General features: G+C 36.2%; 1 protein-coding gene across 3 annotated transcripts in view; it reads right to left on the minus strand.

Annotated features, from left to right (window-relative positions):
- The window catches only part of LOC150084856 (muscle-specific protein 300 kDa-like), a 1257473-nt gene that overhangs the window by 333384 nt on the left and 908957 nt on the right, over positions 1-15132 (minus strand). For all 3 annotated transcript variants that reach the window (XM_090376651.1, XM_090376652.1, XM_090376650.1), the window contains 2 exons: positions 8144-8467; positions 2020-2352 (listed from right to left, as the gene is read on the minus strand). In XM_090376651.1, coding sequence (XP_090232777.1) covers positions 2020-2352; positions 8144-8467 — 657 coding nt within the window. The remainder of the gene's footprint in view (positions 1-2019; positions 2353-8143; positions 8468-15132) is intronic.

Below are 15132 nucleotides of genomic sequence, written 5' to 3' on the forward strand. Positions count from 1 at the left end.
TGGTTGTCTTATAATGCAGGTCACAACCCACCCCACCCTTCAAACCCCGCGGTATAACTGGGGAGCAGGGTAATAATAAAACAATTAGTGGCCAGAAACAAAAAATGCACTATGGGACCCCATACACATATATATACACAAGTAGTTGGTTGTATAAAGACTTTCAATTCAAAAGCCTAATATGCAGTAGGGAGCCAGCTCTGTCCTAGGACAGCATTAACCATCCTGAACATACTTTATATCAACCTCTGGTAGGTGCTGCTGGAATATGCCTTTATTGCTCCGGCAAAGCAGTTGCCACAGTTGGTTGAAGGAGGCCACAGTCCAATCTGGTTCTAATTCATGCCACATTTAAAAGCAAATAATTCTAAGAATTAATCATTTACAAGGGGACAAATCACAAAAAACTGGCTGATACCACAATTGTTCAAGGCAGATAAATTGAAAGATATACTGATCACATGATTAATATCAATGTTAAACACAAGTACCACCTAATGAGTCAGATCAAGAAATAATGAGCCAGATCATATGGGAAGCAGTAACCCCAGAGTGACGTATCAACTCTGTGGTACTACACTGACAGTGATAGAGAACGAAAAGGACCTGGGGGTAATTGTGTAGGCAGATATGAAGTTTTCTGGACAGTGCAGACGGTCTGCAAGAGTAGCTCATAGCGTCTTGTCAATGATATAGAGGAATTTTTCTAGCACGGATAAGGAGGTGATTATCCCCCTGTATAAGGCAATGGTCAGGCCACACCTTGAGTACTGTACACAGGTCTCGAGGTCTCATTTTAAGAAGAATGTAGAGCTGTTGGAACGAGTACAGAGAAGGGCAACAAGATTAGTGAATGGAACAAAGGGTTGCTCTTACGAAGAAAGGCTTAAGTTTTGCAAATTACAGTGTCTGGAGACTAGGCACCTGTGAGGTGATCTGATTGAGGTGTATAAAGCCTTGAATGGTTTGAGCATGCTCAATGCTGATGGGATTCTTCCTCTTGCTCAGAATAATCACCTGAGAGGGAATAAATTCAAATTGAGGAAAGACAGATGTAGGATAGATGTGTTGAAGTTTGCCTTTAGCTAGCGGGTAGTTGGTTGGTGGAACAGACTTCCATCCTTTGTTGTGGAAATTGATAGCCTAAATAAATTTAAGGCTGAGCTGGACAGGTATTTGGAACGAATGGAGGGATGAAATGGGAGTGTTTTTTTTTGGCTGATGCTGCATAAGCTTGCTGATGCATCATATGCCTCTACCAATACTAATGCTGATGCTAATAAAACATAACATGTGGGTGTACCTGAAGAAGGAAAAATTCCCCATTGAAACCCTCAATGTTTTTTTCCAGAAAGTAAACTTGGCATAGTTTACATATTAATGTAAGCTGTGCCAAGTATCCTAGCATAGTATTTGTAAAAGAATAAGAGAAGTTTACCACAATATGATAGCACAGTATGTAAATAGAAATTTCTTTTTTTTTAAATTCTGATTAAGTATCTATTCCATATTTATGTTTCTTCATTTACTGAAAACAGAAATTAAGAATTCATTATTTTGAATGCGCTATTAAATTTTTTGACTCTTAGAATGGATACATTTATCAATTTCTTAAAATATTGTTTTCATTAATTTTTCATTAATGATGCCATTATAATCATGGCATCTTATTTTCTCAGTGATGTAAAGTTGTTTTTGTTAGTGTCTTAATAAATATGTAATTTTTTAAAATTGGTATTGTTTTTCTTTAAAGTTTTTGTTATTTAATTTAATTATTAATTCATTTCTTAAATTTTAAATCAGTCTTGTATATTTGTACTGTATTCCATTTTTTCAACACCTCTACATATTTCCAAATATGCTACTGATTCATTACATGCTAAAATTAATCTAAAATCATGTTTTAATATTGTATACTCCCCTTTCCTACAGTTTTAGGGAGAATACTTGCATTAGTGGCTACTGTATGCCCTGTATGTATGCATATATATTCCAGAAATGAATACAGAATTAAGTTACCTGTAAATGCTTCAAATCTTCTTGAACAGTTCGAAAGTCTTCCCTAATTGGAGAAACAACAGTATGGCTCAACCATTTCTCCTGTTTTTGCAACCAGTCATGAACATTTTGTGCTGATGTGCTATATTCTTTCCACTTCATTAGTAAATGATCTAATAAATCAATTTTTTTAGCAATATCAAGAGCTAAAACATTCCATTTTTTCTTGATACATTTAAAATCTTCTGCACCTACTTTATATTCCTGTTTTTCATTATTTTCACCATTCAAAAGTTTTGAAATATTGTCAGCTTTAAAAACATGTTGTCTAGCCCTCAATTTTATTTGCAGTTCCTAATAAAAGGGAAAAAAATAACGAAATTAATGAGATTTCTCACATTTTTCATACCTAAGTCTTATGCATACAAGAAGAAGAAGAAGAAGAATATACAAATAATAATACATGAAAAATAACCTCATTAAACATAGAAATAATATTATGTTATGCATAAAAATGTATTATATTGCATATCAAATATAAATTTATAAAAGTTAAAAAATTTACAAAAATATTTAAAATTTCTATAAGAAATACTAAATGACAGACAAAAAAAAAATTTATAAAATAACTCAATTTCAAAATAAATGGTTGAATTTCTCTGAGAAGCAGAACAAATTTTCCTAAGTAATGGCTAAAGGAAGCCTAACACTCATCACACAAAAGAATCAAACAAAAAATTTTTAATAATTTAAAAAAAAAAATTAGCAGCAGCCTAAGAAGGCCTTCGCGCAATGAACAAAAAGTTATTTTTTAAATTCATTATATTATCACTGAAATTATAAAAAAAAAGTTAGAATTCTAGATGCGTAATGGTATTTTGAACCTGTACTTATTCATCAGCAAGTTCTATGTGAATTTTAAATAAAATACACTGTATTTATGGTTTTTGAAAAACCTCTAAGGCTTGCAAGAGTGGAAAAATTAAAAGCTTTGGAAATAACCTAAGTTTTTTGGCACATCATACTTGCTTATAAGTTGTGTGTGTTTTTCAGTGATGTAAAATGATTTTTTGTATTGCTAAATTACAAAAAACAAATTTTTTATTGAGTCTTATGGTGGTAAATAAATCTTCAGCCTTTGCTCCTTTATTTACATTTAGTTTAATTTCTTTTAAGCATGCAAAATACAAGTGAAACTCACACAATAAATTAAAAATGTTAAGATATACAGATAGGTCACGATTAGTGCAGAAAATGAATCCCATGAAGTGATCGCATTATTTGAATTTGCACTATTTGAAGTTTTAATTATGTGTAAAATATGATAATTGGTTCCAGCTCGACAGATATAGGCAATGAAAAATTTTAAACATAAGTTTTTATATGTTTATTAATGAAATATTACAGTAAAGGATAAAAAGAATATACTTATAATTTAAATTTATTGTTAACAAAGTCATAGAGTACTATAATTATAGAAAGCAAAATAAAAACAAAAAAAATTCTAAATATCATTCCTAAAGGTAAGCTTACACTGACGAAAACATCTTTATTGTCTTTTGAAATATTTGAGCAGTGTAGACTGAACTGTTTTCTCTTTCTTTAAATCTTCATACATATGCTGGTAGATGGAGTGCTTATCCAAATCTTGGCGAATTTGCATGCCTTCTATCAAGGTTGGGTCAGCATCCATAATTTTTTGCTTCATGACTTCTACACAGCTTGAAAGGTATTTTTGAATTCCTCGAGAGCGAACTCCTTCACTTGCACATTATCTCGTTCTTCGGCATCATTTTCGGCTTCTTCAAATGCTCTTTGTTGATCTAAAAGTAGGAGATCAACATCAGTCAATTCTTCCGCGTGTGAATTGAGCAGTTATAACAGTTTTTTCTTTGAAACCACTACTATTTGCACAATGAGGCAAAGTGCGCTTCCACATATTGTTTGCAGTTATTTCTTGCCAAGCATGCTGAATATTTTTCTATTGACTCTGCTAAGGAAATTGCATCATCTCCTGTAGCAATTGCCTGTTCAAATGTTTTTCTTATGTAGTAGACCTTAAATGTTACGATGGTCCCTTGATCCATGGGCTGTAACAAAGATGCTGTGTTTGGTGACAAAAAATGATTTTTACATTTTCACATAATGAACTGAGTGTAGTTGGATGATCTCGAACATTATCTAAAATCAGTAGTACTTTAAATGTGATGTTGCTTTCCTTGCAATATTTTTCAACAGCTGGGAAAAAATAGCTTGAAAACTATTCAAGAAGATTAATACTCAAACACCAGCCAAGTATTTAATAAAATAAAATAAGATGATACAGTAAACTGGACTATTATAAAAGTACTAAAAAATATATATATAAAATCAGTATGATAAAACAGTTAAAAACAACAATATTAAATCGTTAAAATAAGTTAAAATGAGAAAACTTTCTCAACACTGTTGAGAAAGGAGACAGCTGTCTCCAAAAGCTTCGGATTTCTGGTATTTTAACTTATTTTAACGATTTTAGTATTGTTGTTTTTAACTGTTTTATCATACCGATTTTATATATATATTTTTTAGTACTTTTGTAATAGTCCAGTTTACTGTATCATCTTATTTTATTTTATTAAATACTTGGCTGGTGTTTGAGTATTAATTTTCTTCAATATGGACTTTCCCAGCCCCATAGGCCTGTTTGAGGAGTTTGAAAACTAGTCAGTGAATAGTACATGCTTTCTTATTTGATTCCCAAATGAATGGAAGTGATCCATGGTTGTAGTCTTTTAGAGTGCGAGGATTTGGAGACTGATAAACAAGCATCAGTTTCAATTTAAAATTGTCTTGAGCACTGCATCTCAATAAAAGTGTTAGGTGATCTTTAGACACTTTAAATCCAGGTTGAGTTTTTTCTTTCTTAGAAATGTAAATTCTGGAAGGCATCCTTTTCCAGAATAAACCGGTTTCATCCACGTTAAATATTTGTTGATCAATGTATCCACCATCTTTGATTATTTTTTTTAAAACATCATGATGGTTAGATGCTGCGTCCTCATTTGCACTGACTGCCTCACCAGTAATTTTAACATTATGCAGTGCAACTCGATTTTTAAGTCGATCAAACCAACCAATACTTGCATTAAACATTTCTTTTACTTCATTATTTTTTTCTTTAATTCTCTTAAACAAATTTAAAGCTTTTGTCTGAATGGCTGCTCTGCTAAGGGGAATGCGTTTTTAATTGTATTCAACTGTGGCAGTGTATTCAACTCTGGCAGTAAGCTAGATAATCTTGTAGTAACTGAGAGTAAAGTGGAGGAGAAATTGTTGAAGATAAACACAAGAAAGGCACCTGGCTGGATGGGATCTATCCAGTTATATTAAAGGAGGCAGCAATGGAAGTAAGCAAACCCTTAGCCATAATTATGAGAGCTTCCTTAGACCCAGGGGAGGTACCCATAGACTGGAGATGTGCAAATGTGACCCCAATTCACAAAGGAGGATCAAAGGCTGACACAAGTAATTACAAACCTGTTAGTTTAACTTCTGTTCCAGGAAAATTAATGGAGGCACTGGTTAAAGAAGCACTGCAGGATCATCTAGACAAGACTTCAGTTATAGCTCGGACACAGCATGGTTTTGTTAAGGGGAAGTCTTGCCTGACCAATTAGATTGGATACTATGATGCAGTCACAAAAGAACTGGATGCAGGGAATAACTTTGATATTATATACATGGATCTTAGAAAGGCTTTTGATACTGTTGCACATGGAAGACTGCTGCACAAATTGGAACAGTGTGGCACTGGAGGTAAATTGCTGCTATGGATAAAGGGGTGGTTCAGGGGGAGAAGACAGAGAATGATAATCAATGGACACTGCTCATCGTGGACTAATGTTATTAGTGGAGTCCCTCAGGGTTCAGATTGATTGATTTGGTAGTTGTTGGCGCATCGGCTTCTGTGGCCATATTGCACCTCCCAAGGTTTTTGCAGTACTTTGATCCAAGCCCGAGGCGGGAATCGAACCCGCGACCTTTGGGTTGCCGGGCAGGTACTTTACCCACTCGGCCCCTCAGGGTTCAGTGTTGGGTCCATTATTGTTTTCTGTATTTATAAATAATATTGATGATGGTATATCAAGCTTAATGTCCAAGTTTGCAGATGATACAAATGTTGGCAGGGTTGTTAAGGACACTACTGTCGCTATGCTGCTGCAACAGGATCTGGAAAGGTTGAGCAGATGGGCTGAGAGGTGGCAAATGAAGTTTAACATTGACAAATGTAAAGTACTACATATGGGAAACAGCAACCCCAGAGCAACGTATCTACACTGACAGTGGTAGAGAATGAAAGGGGGGGGGATGGTTGTGCAGGCAGATATGAAGTTCTCTGAGCAGTGCAGACGGGCTGCAAAATAGCTCATGGTGTCTTATCAATGGTATACAGGAATTTTTCTAGTAGGGATAAGGAGGTGATTATTCCCTTGTATAAGGCAATGTCAGGCCACACCTTGAGTACTGTATACAGGTCTGGAGGCCTCATTTCAAGAAGGATATAGGGCTGCTGGAACAAGTACAGAGAAGGGCAACAAGATTATTGAATGGAACAAAGGGTTGCTCTTATGAAGCAAGTTTTGCAAATTACAGTGTCTGGAGACTAGGCACCGGCAAGGTGATCTGATAGAGGTGTATAAAGCCTTGAATGGTTTGAGCATGCTCAATGCTGATGGGATTCTGCCTCTTGCTCAGAATAATCACCTGAGAGGGCATAAATTCAAATTGAGGGAAGACAGATGTAGGATAGATGTGCGGAAATTTGCCTTTAGCCAGCGGGTAGTTGGATGGTGGTACAGACTTCCATCCCTTGTTTTGGAAGTTGATAGCCTAAATATATTTAAGGCTCAGCTGGACAGGTATTTCGAACGAACGGAGGGGTGAAGTGGAAGTTTTTTTTTTGGCTGATGCTGTATAAGCTTGCTTTCTTGCATCATATACCTCAACTAATGCTAATGCTAAATCCAACAACACCTTTGAGATGTTTCTGAACAACAGTTGACAGCCTGAGTATGATAAGCAGAGAACTGCAGCCCAATCTTGAGGATAGTATATACAAGATTATATGATGATTTGTATATACAGTAATAAGACCCCCGTATCCGCAGGGGATATGTCCCGAGACCTACCGTGGATGGCAGAAACTGTGGATATAAGTCACCCCATATATAACGTGATTTTCTTGTGCATACATACGTATAATAAAGTTTAATTGATAAATTAAACACACAGTAAGCATTACCAACATTAAATAAGGTAATAATAAATTACAGCAGACTCTCGATTTACCGGGATTGAATTAACCGGGAAGTGGATTAACCGAAACACTTCAAGACTCCAAATAAAAAAAAATCAACCAGAAATCATAAAATTCAAATAATAACTAGAATACATATATACAGATATTTCGTAAGTTGTAAATAAGCGACAAAAACCGGCATTATAAGTCATCATTGGGAGATTGGTGTACCTATTATCTTGCAACCCCAGCTGTCTTCACACCTACCGCTCAAAACAAAAACAAAAAAAAAAAAAAAAGAAACCAAATGTTTAGTTTGATTTAGTGCGCCGTGTCGCTTGTTGTGTTCTGTCGTACTGTAAAAGGACAAAAAAATTTTTGTTTCATTATTTATGTCAGGGATGTCAGAATTTTTTTTATGGTAACTATTCATTTTTTTTTTTTTTTGTTTAGAAATCACGAAAATGATGGGCAAACAAGAATTGTGCTTTCAAATTAAACAAAAACTTGAAATTATTCAAAAGTTTGAAAACAGTGCATCTGTTAAATCTCTAAAGAACCATTATAATGTTAGTGACCAAACCATATGCGACATTATAAAAAATAAAGGGAAGCATTGTATTGGACACGCGAGTAGTACGTGTTAAGTTTTTCGTTTTTTTACCCTGGTTAACCGCGGGTAACTGAATAAGCGGATACGGGAGCACAACTGTATAAGATTAATAAAGGATAACTGCAAACTCATTTAAACAACTATCCCTGACTCCACATTTCTTGAAGTCCATCCCCCCCCTTTTTTACTCAAGATTCAAAAACTGAAAATAATGAGGGAAAAAAAGAAAAGAAACACAAATGGAAATATACCTTATAATGTGATAACATAAGATGTGCATCAGAGAGTGATCCAATATCTTCAACAGATTCATTTTTAACAATATTTTGTACATCTTCTGTCCAAGACCGCAGTTCTGCCACAACTTCAGCCACTGGCTCTAATAATAAAGCCTCACCTAATGAATTTTCTAAAACTTGCAAATTCTGTTCATTTGCTTTCCATTTTGATTCTGTTTCTTGTATCTGATTCATTCCTCTCTCAGCATCATAAATATTTAATTTTATAGACTGCTGCAAAGCTCCCAGCACCTGCTGATACACCATATGTCTAGTTTCTTGTTCAGCTTGTAGTTTCTAAAAATAAATAAAACTAATAATTAATCTAAATAACCTAACAAATATAAACTTTTGATTTTTAATAATTTAAATTCTTATTTTGAAATTTCTAAAATAAAAAAATAAATAAAAAAAACATTTATCGATTATTTTAGATGCTATTAGAATTTTCATATATTGTCATGGAATGCTGAAAAGTAAGTTATACAACATTGCTAGACTAATTTATTGATGCAGATAGATACAATAGCATACAAAGGTTAGAAGCATCACCACATTTTTGGTACTTGACCTGTTGACACAAGTACATGTCTATCTTCTGCAGAGAAAATCATCATCAGATGACTACAATCAAATCACTTGTGGATATGGAAGTAGATGCCCCGCATCTTACTAACAAAATCTCTTAAACCACTGCTTAGTTGGAATGGCTATGTGTGGTATGATGATATCGTGGAAAATGATCAACGTTTCACAGTGATCCACAACTCTTTGAATAAAAAGCATCTTTCAATTTATCCAGTGCAAAACAGTAATGAGCAGAAATGACTGCCACTCCTAACAGGAGGAGGCCTACAAGCAAGATGTATATATCCAAAGATGCTGTGGTAATAATTTATTTGGCAGGGTGGCGATGATGATGGGTTCTTCCAGGTCATTTCATTTTCAGGAGGCATGGCACACCTGTCTCATCATTGCCAATGATATGTTCCAAACTGCATTCCAGATACATGCTTTTGGGACCTCACACGATATTTTTAAGCACTAAAGATTACAGATTTTGATAAACTGTGTTCATAAAAGCAAGTGCTGTCAAATTTTTAGTTGTTTTTGTGAATAAGGACTTCAATCAGATAAAGTTGTAACCTGTTACAGATGAACTTGGTCTTCCTCTGAATGGCTGAACTTCAAGATCAATACATTTCACTTTGAGTATATGGTATCATGATAGCTTGTCCTCATAACATGTTCATTAGATAAGGAAAAAAATTTGCAGTGGATTTCTGTGAGTGTGCTGCCTTTAGTAAAAAACCAAGGTGATGTTTTGCACCTCAATATTTGTCCAATTATATCACTGCTGTCCATAACATTACTTCTCAACTTATGTGAGGTAATTATGTTTTCTTCTATGTGAATCTGTTCATTTATAGCATGTTTTCCAGACAGCCCTTGGATTTTTTATAAGAATGTTCTCTATCCATACCTTAATACAAATTTTTAATATAGAATAAAACTGTATAAATTAAAAACTGGCAGCTATTTTTTTTTTTTATCAGAAAGGAAATTTAGCAGTGACCTGTAAAGTATCTTCAGATTTTTATTGCTATAGTTATTCCAACCAGAAATGAACTGGGTAAAAATCCATAGACATTTCACAGAATAATTCTTTTCCACTTTAGAATGGAAGATTCTTTTTCTGATAAAGAGCTGAAATGACAATAGAAGTTGATTCACAAATTGAATTCACAAACTTGCGTTTATTTGAGCTATGCAGTAGATCATAGAAAAAATAATCCTTCAGCTAGAGGAACAGAAAATAACTATTCTTCAAAATATTTGTGTATTTTTATCTGTATATTTATTTGGTGTAATAACTAAAGCAATAATAAATCTGGAAAGAAAAAAACCTTCCAAGGCCACTGCTTAATTTCCTGTCTGAATCTAATCTACTTGGGCATTATGCCATTCAAAGAAGTTATTAAATGGCAGGTTTTGTTGCAAACATTTTTGGTTATGGAAAAAAAAAAAAAAAAAAAAGAGAGAAATAAGAAGAAAAGCAAAAAATCGCCAAAAGAAGAGAAATATGGCTTTAGGAAATATCATGGCAAATGGGAAATGGATAGAGAAAAGATGGGAATTTGATAGAGACCTATTAATGATTTTCATAGATATTAAAAATGTAAATGACAGTGTCATAATGGAGAGTGATGACAACAAGAAAAATGTACCAACAGGAAAATGGTAACTCACAGATGGAATACATCTTCTCTCCAAAGAATATACAATAATAAGCCAAAAACTTGACTATTTGCAAACAGTCGGGATATTATAGGAAGAAAGCAGGACTATGTGGCAAATGCGAAGAAAAGATACAAATCAGGAAAAAAATAAAATAAAAGAGAACTGGTACATCAAAATAACTAAAGGAAAAAATTAAAGTAAAATCATAATATCCCAAGGGGGGCACAGGAGAAGAGGTAAATCAATGTCAATGTTTAAGAATCTACAGGTGGTGGAAAGCTTCTAAGTACCTACTTGAAGCTCCCTGCCATATTTCAGGAAATTTTCTCCATTATATATCATTTCACTTGAGTGAAATGATGAAAACACTGGCAAGGAAATCAGTAGAAAAGTCCAACAAAATAGGCAGTTTCTATAACTGATCTGGGAGAAGATGTGCCAAGAAAATTCACAGAAACCTTGAATGAAATTTATTTCTTCCTAATACTTTGCTGCAGTAATATGGACAACAATAGGGAAAAGAGAAGAGTAGGATATAAGCCTGAAAAATGAAATTCTAAGAAACATTGTGGGAAATATGAAATGGAGAAGAATAAAAAATTATAAGGACGGGAATGCAAAAAATTAGGAGAAAGTGCAATCGAGACTAAGGTGGTTTGGACAGGTCAAATGGATGAAGGATTAAAGAAAACTTGAAAGAGCATTGGAAATGGATGAGGAAAGAAGCATCAGTGAATGGACGAGGTAAAGAAAAACAAAGAGAAAAGGATGGAAAATGTGCTGCAAGTAATTAGAGAAAAATGGTAAGTGGGGGAATGAAGTCAACAATCCACTGCCCAACCTGTGTTTTTCACTGGATAAAGACAGAATGAATTTATTTTTATATTAACAAGCAAAGATATTACTGGCTTATTGCTGAAAGGAAGAAAACTTTTAAGAAAATACATGGTGACCATACAAAACAAACCGAAAAGAAAAAAGGTTGATGTTTATGAATTATACTGATTCACTTGGAAAATATGATTTTTTTCAAGTCTGTCATTTTGTTTCAAGAATTTGCCACTGAACTTTTAAAAACATTCATGAATGTACAGACACAAAAAGATATCATTGCTATCAGATCAGGCAAATTTGGGGGGGACATGAGTTTTCACTATATAAATACATCAGCAAGAGTTGTCTGAAGATTGTAACATTATGTGCAGTATGGCTGGTTGCTTTATCACATGGTAATCAAAATGTTGACAGAAATAATGCAAAAATTTTTCAATTCATGAAAGAAAGCCTCTGCTTGTAATGCCTCAGCAGCCCTCATAAGAACAGGGACCACCAAGGACACAATGTGCAGCTATTGTGAACAAGGCAGTTACACAATGATGATTCAAAGGTGCTTTTTCTTCAAACAGGCCTATGGGGTTGGGAATATTCATACTCATATTATGCCGTCATACACCAACCGTATTAAAATTGTAGTTTTGTACTGTTTAAAATAATGAAATGACTAAATAGAACAAATAAAGTTTAATTGAATAAATAAACAATTACTATGTATAAAATAAATATGATGTTAAACTGCAAGATACTATTTACAATAAAATAAAATTAAAATACTAGATGATAAAAGCGCTAAAAATATACCGTAGCTTTCAAAGGCATCTGCCTTCTTTTTCAACAATAACGTTTTATCGTACAGCACATCCTTAAATATCAGCAGGCTCACGGCTCTCGGCACGTGGTTCCACAGGAGCATGGGCAGTATTCTCCTCATGTGTACTGGAACCGGAAATGGCTCGGGAGCATGCTAGGCAGAACTGTTCATCACATCCAAGGATCACCGCCTCAAAGAGGGGATGAATACATATTCCCCTGTCTCTATTAATAGTACTGTTCCCGGAGGAACAGATCCACAAGCTCTCGAGCCACTTGCAGTCCCAAAATCTATGCGCCCTATCAACGATAACAGCTCCACCTGGGGAGATTTGATGGTGCTCCTCCCAGAAATGTTCTGCCACAGCAGACTTTCCATAATCGGCAGTCCTTATTGCATTCATATGTTCCCCTAGATGATCTTTGAACTGACACTTTGTTTCACCAATGTAACATTCCCCACAATCCGGGCATTTAATCTCATAGACGACCCTACTTGTAAATTCTCTTGGTATGGGGTCTTTTACCTGTGACACAACTGTGTGCAACCTCCGCCCTGGATGTTGCACACAGCGTGTCTGACATTCTCGTAATACAAGAGCAATGCACTCCATTAGGCCCGGATAGTAGGGAATGTATGCGGTGGCAACTGGTGTGAATGGTTCACTTCGTCCCTGTTCCATTCCTCGGATATGTTTGTTTATGATCCTCTGGGGATAGCCGCTTTTCTTGAGATCTGCTGTGACCCGCTTGACTTCTTCATTTCTATCCTCGGGGCTGCAGCAGTGGGACCCAGCCCTATCCAACAATGCCCTAATCACACTATTTTTGTGATGTTTGGTTTGTGCCGTATTATAATGCATATATTGACCCCGGCACATGGATTTTCTATATACGCTAGTCTTTAACCTAGGGCCATTAAGAAAACTAAGAACCTCATCCTCTCTCTCCCCCTTCGAATAATAGTGAATGTATTGTCGACATATCTTTTCCATGCACGCATGGGGAGAGGCAATTCATCAAAAATTCTGGCTTCAAGCTCCTCCATAGCTAAATTCGCTATAATAGCACTTATAGGGGAACCCATTGCTGCTCCATGAACCTGTTTGTACATAGTATTTTGAAACACCATGGTGGTGCTTGAGAGACATAGCTCCACCCCACTATAAATATCTTCTACACTTAACTGGGTCCTATTGCTTAAAGTACTATCCCTCTCTAAATGCCATGCGTGCACATCGCACCCCATGGTAAATGGGAATACACGTAAATAGGGATAGCACATCGAATGATACCATGGTCTCGCCCTCCTCTATGGCCTGATCCCTTACAAATCGCACAAAGTCTCCACTGTCTCTGATGTTAAGCTCGGAATGGCCGACTATAGGTGAAATCAGTCCGGCTAGAAACCTGGACAAAACATGCGTAGGACTACCTATGAATGACACAATCGGCCTAAGCGGAACACCTGCTTTATGTGTTTTTGGAAGGCCATAAAATCTAGGTAATTGGCCTCCTGTTGCATGCAATGTCCAATATAAATCCTTGGAAATCTTTCCGGTCTTCAGCCAAACTTGTAAAATCTTATTAACCTGCCGTTCCAAACCCACAAGTGGATTCCTACGAATGACCTTGCACGTTGTTCTATCATTCAAGAGATCTATGGCTTTACTATAATACTCCTCCTTATCGAGGATGGCTGTTGATCTACCTTTATCTGCGGGCAAGACTACAATACTATCATTCTGTCTAAGCTCTTTAAGAGCTTTCTTCTGACTAATGCTGAGATTGGAGGGAGCTGTCCTAGCCTGGCTCAAAATGGCTGAGGTTCTTGCACGAATTTCGTTAGCCGTGAGCACAGGTGGTTTACTGGCCATGGGTATTGAAAGAGCGGTCAGTAAACTACCTGTGGTCATGGCTAACGAAATTCGATCTCTTGAATGATAGAACAACATACAAGGTCACTCGTAGAAATCCACTTGTGGTTTTGGAATGGCAGGTTAATAAGATTTTACAAGTTTGGCTGAAGACCGGAAAGATTTCCAAGGATTTAAATTGGACATTGCATGTAACAGGAGGCCAATTACCTAGATTTTATGGACTTCCAAAACCAAATAAAGCAGGTGTTCCGCTTAGGCCGATTGTGTCGTTCACATGTAGTCCTACGCATGCTTTGTCCAGGTTTCTAGCCGGACTGATTTCACCTATAGTTGGCTGTTCCGAGCTTAACATCAGAGACAGTGGAGACTTTGTGCGATTTGTAAGGGATCAGGCCATAGAGGAGGGCGAGACCATGGTATCATTCGATGTGATATCCCTATTTACTTGTATTCCCATTGACCATGGGGTGCGATGTGCACGCATGGCATTAGAGAGGGATAGTACTTTAAGCAATGAGCCGCCTCCATAGCCAGGTGGGAAGGAGCAGCAGTGCGTAGCACACGCTTCTTGATCAGACCGGGGTTCGAGCCCATCACCACCAAATACGGAGGATGCGGAAAGGTCAGGGAATGACCACCGCATATCCCGGAGCAATATGGCCTTAGTTGCTAATGCTCCAAAAAACCAAAAAACAACAACAACTTTAAGCAATAGGACCCAGTTAAGTGTAGAAGATATTTGTAGTGTGGTGGAGCTATGTCTCTCAAGCACCACCACCATGGTGTTTCAAAATACTACGTACAAACAGGTTCATGGCACAGCAATGGGTTCCCCTATTAGTGCTATTATAGTGAATTTAGCTATGGAGGAGCTTGAAGCCAGAATTTCTGATGAATTGGCTCTCTCCATGCGTGCACGGAAAAGATATGTTGACGATACGTCACTATTATTTGAAGGGGGAGAGAGGATGAGGTTCTTAGTTTTCTTAATGGCTTCTCCCCATTTATTCAGTTCACCTTGGAGGTGGAAGGTATCCTCCCTTTCCTTGATGCGTTGGTTCATAGCAAAGGCCCTAGGTTAAAGACTAGCGTATACAGAAAACCCATGTGCCGGGGTCAATATACGCATTATAATACGGCACAAATCAAACATCACAAAAATAGTGTGATTAGGGCATTGTTGGATAGGGCTGG

This window comes from Mastigoproctus giganteus, chromosome 6 (genome assembly GCF_048544385.1).
Source record: "Mastigoproctus giganteus isolate SK-2022 chromosome 6, ASM4854438v1, whole genome shotgun sequence".
NCBI lineage: Eukaryota > Metazoa > Arthropoda > Arachnida > Uropygi > Thelyphonidae > Mastigoproctus > Mastigoproctus giganteus.